General features: G+C 42.4%; 1 protein-coding gene across 3 annotated transcripts in view; it reads left to right on the top strand.

Annotated features, from left to right (window-relative positions):
* The window catches only part of Acrv1 (acrosomal vesicle protein 1), a 10010-nt gene extending 3913 nt beyond the window's left edge, over positions 1–6097 (top strand). For 2 of the 3 annotated variants that reach the window (XM_013510946.1, XM_013510947.1), the window contains exons 3-5: positions 6–197; positions 1487–1606; positions 5745–6097. In XM_013510946.1, the coding sequence (XP_013366400.1) occupies positions 6–197; positions 1487–1606; positions 5745–5869 (437 nt within the window). In that variant the 3' untranslated portion in view covers positions 5870–6097. The remainder of the gene's footprint in view (positions 1–5; positions 198–1486; positions 1607–5744) is intronic. The other variant, XM_013510948.1, reaches the window with a different exon arrangement.
* Positions 6098–8355: the final 2258 nt, after the last annotated feature.

The following is an 8355-nucleotide window of genomic DNA, read 5'->3' as shown; positions in this document are numbered from 1 at the left end:
CTCAGGTGAAGAGACTTCAGGTGAACACGCCTCAGGTGAAGAGACTTCAGGTGAACACGCCTCAGGTGAAGAGACTTCAGGTGAACATGCTTCAGGTGAGGAGACTTCAGGTGAAGAGGCTTCTGGTGAACAGGCTGCAGATGAAGAGGCTTCCAGTGAACAGCCTTCAAGCACAACACTTTCAAATACACCCTCAGGTGAGCCATACTGGTTTCATGTGAGAAGTGGGACACACCGGGAAAACCCAATTTTAGGGAGAGTGGGAAGAATCATTAACACTTTAGAAACAACTCTCCCAAAGACTCTCTAGGCCTCTTCACAATAACATCAAGAATCATGTTCTACATTTTATGGGGCATGCAGGCTACATAATTTGGAGAATGCTTGTTTAAGAAATAACACAAACACAAAATGCCAGGAGCCCCTCTAATTCCAGGAACAATAAGAAATTATAAATACAAAAGCACACAGTTTCTCTGGCAGGGCTCACACAAAGTGCAGAATTCTGAAGGCTAACATGGAATGTTAACTCATGCAATGCTTCCCTAGGATAACTGCATTTCTGTGGCCCTTCCTTAAAAGGGGTGTTCAACCAAGAAAACTAACACCTGAAGTTTGACGTCTCAAGTTACTATCAGCAATAGTAATACTTCGTATTTCATCCCATTGCATAATTACTATTCTAAACTTTCAGATGAGATAAAAATTGGCCAAAAGTAATACATCTAATGTCAGTCACATGGCTAGAAAGTAGCAAACCTTGGATTCAAACTTGGGTCAGTCTAAGCCCATATTCTCCCCTGACCCACTTCTTTGTGCTTCCTGAACTAGAAACAATGTAAGAGGTAATATGAGGGCTGGTGATTTAGCTCAGCAGCAAAGCGCCTGCCTGGCAAGCGCAAGGTCGTGAGTTCGGTTCCCGGTACCGGAGAAAAACCAAAAAAAAAAGAGGTAATATGGATAAATTTAAAAGAAAATGCCATCAGTGACCTTCAATAAGGTCAATCTGAAAATAGTGAATGAGTCCATTTGCAACAATTGAGCATTCTAATAAAGCTTAGAAATCAGTCAATTTGACTCCAAGTGTTTGTGCTTTGTGGGTAATCAAGTTATGGCAGAGTAGTAATGGCAGCCAGTCACATGACACTTTGTTTCTATGGAGTAAGATACACAGAAGAGCAACTAATTACAAGTGTCCAGGAAGCCAATGAAGATAGGCAGTACAGTAAAAATCAAAATGAGGGAGTAAATTTGGGATTCATCAGCAATGAAGGTCATAGATGAAACAGTAAGAATGAAAGAACTTCTTCTAGAACAGAGAAGAGAACATGCTGTATCAGACACGGGACCCTCAGATCCCCAGCAAGAACTCAGAAATAAATACGTTGTCTCCAGGCTTTATTATCCATCATTCCACCCAGATGTCTGACTCACATATCCACACCTGGCCCATAAAGGAATTTTATGTCTTATCTTAAAATTGCAGGTGCAATATTAAATTGCCACACATGCGCTTATATGAATAATCAAGGAAAATGTCTTCGTGGAGAGGGAATGTGCACCACTGAGAAGTCCCAGCAGTGCATGTTAAAGAAGATCTTCGAAGGTATGAGGATGCCTCAAGCAATTTAAGTGACTAATAGGAGGCAGTTCAGGGGACGGAGGCTAAGAGAAGGGATCAAGACAACTAGATATTAAAAGTAACTTCAAGTTTTAGAGTAGAATCCCAGATACTGAGCAGGGAGGTACAAGCCTCCCAGCAGACTTAAGACTTTGTGGAAAAGGAGGCAGGGACAGGGCTGTGTCTTCCTATTAAAGAAATTGTGAGTGGTCCCTTAAGCCACTGAGACACAGACTGAGACCTAGAGTAAACTCAGCACTATGTCTATTTTGTTCGTGGCCACATATTCTCAGGGCCTAGTACAATGTCCAGATATGGTAGGGTAGACATTTAGTAAATACTGAACAAATAAACTAACAGCTGGCTACAAATCTCTGTTCGCAGGTTGCCAAACCAATCTGGGTATGTTCCTACATCTCTCTGCCCTCACTCTCACCCTTCCTCCCCAAAATAGGGAAACTTACCTACTTCCATTCCACGAACTCTATGGTTTGTTTAGTCCCTCACTAGAAACACCATTATCCCATTTCCACATATGAGCATTCATGCACTATCCCACCATCACTCAACAAACATTAAAGACACATACTATCAAATATAGACTGTATATGCTGGGTATGGTACCCTGTAATCCCAGCACTTGAGAGGCTTAGGCTGGAGGATCACCATGAGTTCAAAGCCAGCATGAACTGCATAGTGAGACCGTCTTTTAAAAAAAAAAAAAAAAAAAAAAAAAAAAAAACAAATAAAATTATGGCCTAATACAGTGGTCCTTAATCTTTTTTGGCACCAGGGACCAGTTTCATAGCAGACAATTTTTCCGTAATGGGGGTTAGTTAGAGGGGTGAAGGGGCAGATCTGTTTCAGGGTGATTTGAAGGAGATCCTTCACATTGCAGTTCACAGTAGGGTTTCCCTGCTGCTAAATACAGATGGAGATTTACTGGCTTGCCCACTGCATAGGCCACCACCCAGTACCATTCCACAGCCCAGGAGTTGGGGATCCCTGGCCTAAGATAACAGTATCACAAAGGAAAAAATGCAGTCATAAGAAAGGCACACAAAGGATGAGTGTAGTGGCACATGGCTGTATTCCTAGCATTCTAGGAGGCTGAGACAGGAAGATAGAAAGGTCAAACAGCCTGGACAAACCTGGACAGTTTAGCAACCTATCAAGACCCAGTCTCAAAAATAAAAGAGGGCTGGGTATCTAGCTTGGTGAGATGCCCCTAGGTCCAATCCCCAGTACCACTGTTTAAAAAGGGCATACATACAGGGGGCCTGGGGATTTAGCTCGGTGGCACAGCACCTGCCTGGCAAGCACAAGGTCATGAGTTCCATTCCTGGTACCGGAAGAAAAACAAAAGAAAAAGGCATACAGAGTATTGGGAACTCAACAAAGGAAGGAAAGATTAGAGGTGGCAGGGAAAGATGAGAGGAGCAAAATTTCCAAACAAACTTGGAGGGTGGTACTCAGGAAAGGCAGTAGGGAAACACATAAGATGTGGGCTGAGTCTTGGCTACACACTAAAAATCACGTAAGCAGCTTTTTTTTTTGGTTTGGGGGTTTTTGTTTGTACTAAGAATTGACTCAGGACCTTGCTCTTGCCAGGCAGACACTGTGCTGCTGACCTGTATCTCTGGCCTCTATTTGAGCAGCTTTTTAAAATCCTAATGCTCAAATTGCACCAATTAAATCAGAATCTCTGGAGATTGAATCTAGGCTTTTTTTTTCTTCTTTTTTTGGTACTAGGGATTGAACATAGGGCCTTTGTACTGAGCTGCACCTTCACTCCCAGTCCCATTTTTTGTTTATTTGTCTGTGACAGGGTCTTGCTAGGTAGTGCAGGCTGGCCTTGAACTCACTTTGTAGCCCAGGCTGGCCTTGAACTCACAGCAATCCTCCTGCCTCAGCCTTCCCAAGTGCTGGGATTACAGGCATGCGCCACCACGCCTGGCTCCCCAACCTCACTTTTGAGACAGGATCTCAGTAAGTTCCCCAGAGTGTGCTTATGCCACCAGGCCCAGCATCAGTATTTTTTAAAGCTCCTCAGCCATCCTAACATACATTTGGGAATGAAGAGAACTACTGATTTAGTCATGTGGCAGTGTTGATAAAGGATATGCCAGAGGTGGGGAATTATGGAAACAAAAGTTTTAAAAGTGCAGGATATAAACATGAAGAATAGCAGAGACTTTTGGGAATGGCAAGTAGGGCAGGAAAACAAAATAAATTTGGGAATGGTTGGTTGGAGCAACATCATACATAAAGACCTGAAATACTGCAGGATGTGATGGCATGTCCTATAATTCCAGAACTCTGGGAGGCTCAGGCAGGAGGATCACAAATTCAAGTCCACTTGGGCATTGTAACAATTTAGATAGGCCCTGTCTCAAAATAAAATATAAAAACAAGAGCTGGGCTTACTGGTGCATGCTTATAATCCCAGCACTCAGGAAGGTGAGGTAGAATTGCTGCGAGTTTGAGGGCAGCCTATGCCACACAGTGAGTGTGAACTATATACCAGGCCAGCCTGAACTATATACCGGGACTGTCTCAAGAGGGGGAGGGACAAAACAAAGAGAATACAAAAACGAAGGCTGGAGATTAGCTCAGTGTGAATAGCCCTGTTCAATCCCCAAAAAAGCATCCCACCCACCCTAAAAAAACCTTCAATATTAGTTTATGGAGTTAGAATGTAGCAATTTTGAGTAAGGGAGTGACTTGATAAAGTTAATACAAATAATAGTTCTTTATTTACTTCCCACCCATATATCAGATACTGAGATACACTTTAAAGTATGCTTTCTCATCTAATCTTCACAAAAAAGTATTTTTCTTTGTTAACAGAAAGGTAACAAAAAGGGAATTGAATTTTTAAAAAGTGAAATGGCGTGCTCTCTCTCCTCTCTCTCTCTGACACTGAAGACCTGGATGTTATTGATCTTAATATCCTCTGGTGTCTGGCTTAGTTCCCTACACATAGTAAAGGTCCCTTAAATGTTTGATGAATAGAAGTGACAGGATAAAAACATGTGTTGCAAGAGTAGAACTGATAGGCCTTCATGACCAATTGAAGAGAAAGAGCAAAGGGAGAAATCAGAGATCACAGAGGTTTTGAGAGTGTGATACAGAAACTATGTAAGGGAAAAGTCAAGAAAGCAAGTCCAAGGGAGGAGGATGGAATTGAACTTCTGGGGCAGAGTAAATTTTAGATTTTCCTTAGTGTATCTGAATGGAGGTGACCATCAGTTCACTGGAAATGTGAGAATTCTATGTGGGAAAGCACAGATAACTGGATCCAGAGGAGTAGTAGGGAAGGAAGGCCGGAGAAGTCTCAAAAAAGAAACAGGCTGGGTCTGATGGTCACGCCTGTAACCCCAGCACTCAAGAGGCTGAGGCAAGAAGATCACTGCGAGTTCAAGGCCATCCTGGGCTACATAGTAAGTTCAAAGCCAGGCTGGACTACATAGAGAGACCCTGTCTCAAGAAGAAGGGAGGGAGGGACAGAGAGAAAGAGAAAGAGAGACAGAGGGAGAGCAAGCGAAAGAAAAAGAAAAAGACAAAATGAAAGGAAGGAAGGAAGGAAGGAAGGAAGGAAGGAAGGAAAGAAGGAAGGAAGGAAGGAAGACAGAAACAAAGAGAGAAAGAAAGGGAGAGAGAAAGCCTAGAGGATTACATGCCCACAGAGGTGAGAGTCCTGAGGAAAGGGTAAAGAATCTTAACAGCAGAACTCTTTGTGGGGGAATTTCAGTAGACTCATGACCTGGAGTGTCTGGGGCAGAAGAAAGGTCAAGTAAGGACAGCCAGCTCTCCAGAGCAGTTTGTGGGGGAAGGATGGTGACAGGAGAGTGATCTAAGTGAAACTATTTTCAAGTTTGGGAGAACTTGCACATACTTATAAAACCAAAAAAGAAGCCAATAAAGAGGTAACTTGAAGCAGTAAGAGAGAAGCAGACAACTGATGTGGTGAAGGTCCCAGAGGGGGCAGACAGAAAGAGGAAGTACAATGTATACATGGGAGGTCTTAGCCAGCCCTACATGGGGACATGGGGACCATGGTTAAAGGTAAGTTAAAGAGGGAACCTTTCTGCTAATTCCAATGTGTCTTTGCCCTTTTCAGGTGGAAAACTCCAATTCATGGTTCAGGGATGTGAGAACAAGTGCCCCTCTATGAACCTCATTTCCCACGGAACAAGGATGCAAATTATATGCTGCCGAAAAACATCTTTCTGTAACAAGGTCTAGAAGCCTGACTCAGGCAGCAGAAGGCCCCCATCACCCTACTAAACTCAATTTATATCTGGCTTCAACAACTAAGAGCACCTGCCTTTACCTGAATATTGGACAAGATGTTCAAATATCTTTCCTCTCCTATTCATAGCATTACCCATTCTTCTCCACCCTGTCTCCCCTACCCGCCATCTTGACATTCCAGATTTCCTTTTTTAAAATAAATGTCTCATGGCTAAAGAACAAAGATTCCAGAAAGATTTCTTTTCCCATCAGTCCAGTTGCAGGGTCAGCCTGGGCTTTTTTCTACCTCCACTAAATTGGATGTTTTGTGTGTGGTATTGGGAATTGCACCTAGGACCTTGCTAAGTTGCTCAGGCTGGCCTCAGATGTGCAATTCTCCTTCATCACTTCCCAAAGAGCTGGGTTACAGGTGTGTGCCACTCTACCTGGCAGCAGTGAAAGAGATGGGGTCTTCCAGGGCACAGACAACAAGAATACAAAGTAGGTATTAGTTTTTCGTGGAGTTTAAACAATACTGTGGGTACTTCTATCTGTCCCCCTACGTTTCCATCCCTGTTTTCCCCCACATCCTTCCACTTGTGTATAAAGAACTCAACTTATCTTTGGCTCTACAGTCTGAAGTCCATATAATGAGAATAAAAAGATTCCTTTTATTTCTTCTCAGTAACTCATAAAGAATTTTTCCTACAAAATGTTACTGGATCATCTGTGTACCACAGGGGGGCAGGTGGAGTACTAAACAGTCGCTCCTCGCCTTAAGATGCTTTCACATACATGATCTCATCTGATCCTCAGGAAAGAGCCCAGAGTGATAGACAGGAAAGACAGTATCCTTACTTTATAAATAAGGAATGTGACATAGAGATGTTTTATTTATTCATATTTCATATTCCAAGCTGACCAACGTTACAAGGTGAGAGCCAGTGCCAGATTCTAAAACCAAATCTGTACGGCTCCAAACTGAGCCCTTACCTCGAACTATGAGTATCCACCAGAATGGTCTTTCATGACGGCCACCAACCCTCTCCTCCACCAGAGCCCCTCCCCATTCAGTCGTGGCTTGTCACTTCTATACCCCTGTGTCAGGGTTCTGGAGATCAGCTGGGTGCTCTTAATGTATTTTGCAAAGCAAAAACCTTTAATTTTGGTACAGTCCAACTTAGGATTTTTCTTTTTAATGATTAGGGCTTTTGGGTTCATGCCTACAAACTCTTTTTTTTTTTTTTTGGTTTTTCTCCGGTACCGGGAACCGAACTCACGACCTTGCGCTTGCCAGGCAGGCGCTTTCCCGCTGAGCTAAATCCCCAGCCCCATGCCTACAAACTCTTAGAATAGTACAGCAAGAAACAAAGTCACTTTTACGTATATAAAATTAAAAATTTTTAGTATTTATACATTATGCTCCTTCCCCCAAAAACACTGGTAACAAACTTCATTGGTAATAACTAGGCTAGAGGACAGGAGAATGTCTCTTCAAATTTCTGAATGAAAATTATTTTAAGTCTATAATCCAACCTCTAACAAAATGGTATTCAAAAATAAAGGTTTAAAATTTATAGGGCTGGGCATGGTGGTGCACACCTGTAATCCCAGCACTCAGAAAGGTGACACAGGAAAATGGCCATGAGTTCAGGGCCAACCTGGGCTACACAGTAACTTCAAGACCAGCCTGAATTACATAGCATGACACTGTCTCAAACAAACAAAAGAACTCAAAAAACCAAAAATACGATTTATGAGTAGAGGAGTTCTGGCTTCCATTTACGGTGAATAACCCTCTACTGCTAACAAAAAATAGGAAACTATCTGAAAGTTCCTCCAAAGAAAGTGAAGTCACTCCTAAACAGTCAAGAATGGCACTGAATGAGATTTAAGGGTTTGTGCCTGAGGTACTTCTCAATCCATACATCACAGGATGGCAAAAACAAAACAAAAAATGAACAAAAAAAAATAGTCTTAAACTATGTGTGGTGATTTATAATCCCATTAATTGGAAAGGCTAAAGTTTAAGCCCAGCATGGGGAATTTACTGACAGCAAGACTATGTGTCAAAAATTTTAAAACAAGTAAATAAATGAAAAGGAAAAAGGGCTGGGACAGCTCAGTGTGAAGGCCCTGGGTTCAATTCCCTGTACCCCACCACCACCATACACATAAACACACACACACACACACACACATACATGAGTCTTACTGGTCTGAGGTTTCAGAGAACCCAGGCTAGGACTGACAGAGCAGCTGTGAAGTTTGGGAGAAATCCTGCAACATATAAACTCTCAAATCTAAGGAGAAATTCTGACCAATGTTATAGCAAATCCAAAACTTCAGGAGTCACAATAACAGTATCTGAAAGCTGAAACAACTGAGCAGAGTTTTTAGGGGCTGTACACTTTAAAGGAGTCATATCTTAGAGTTCAAGTACTCCACCTTAACAACCTACTAGAACAAAAGTCAGTTCTTCAGAGGGTCCAGGGTCT

Source organism: Chinchilla lanigera, unplaced genomic scaffold, assembly GCF_000276665.1.
Source record: "Chinchilla lanigera isolate Chin_1 unplaced genomic scaffold, ChiLan1.0 scaffold00011, whole genome shotgun sequence".
Taxonomy (NCBI): Eukaryota; Metazoa; Chordata; class Mammalia; order Rodentia; family Chinchillidae; genus Chinchilla; species Chinchilla lanigera.
The sequence above is the reverse complement of the archived record's forward strand: the minus strand, read 5'-3'. Positions and strand labels throughout refer to the sequence as shown.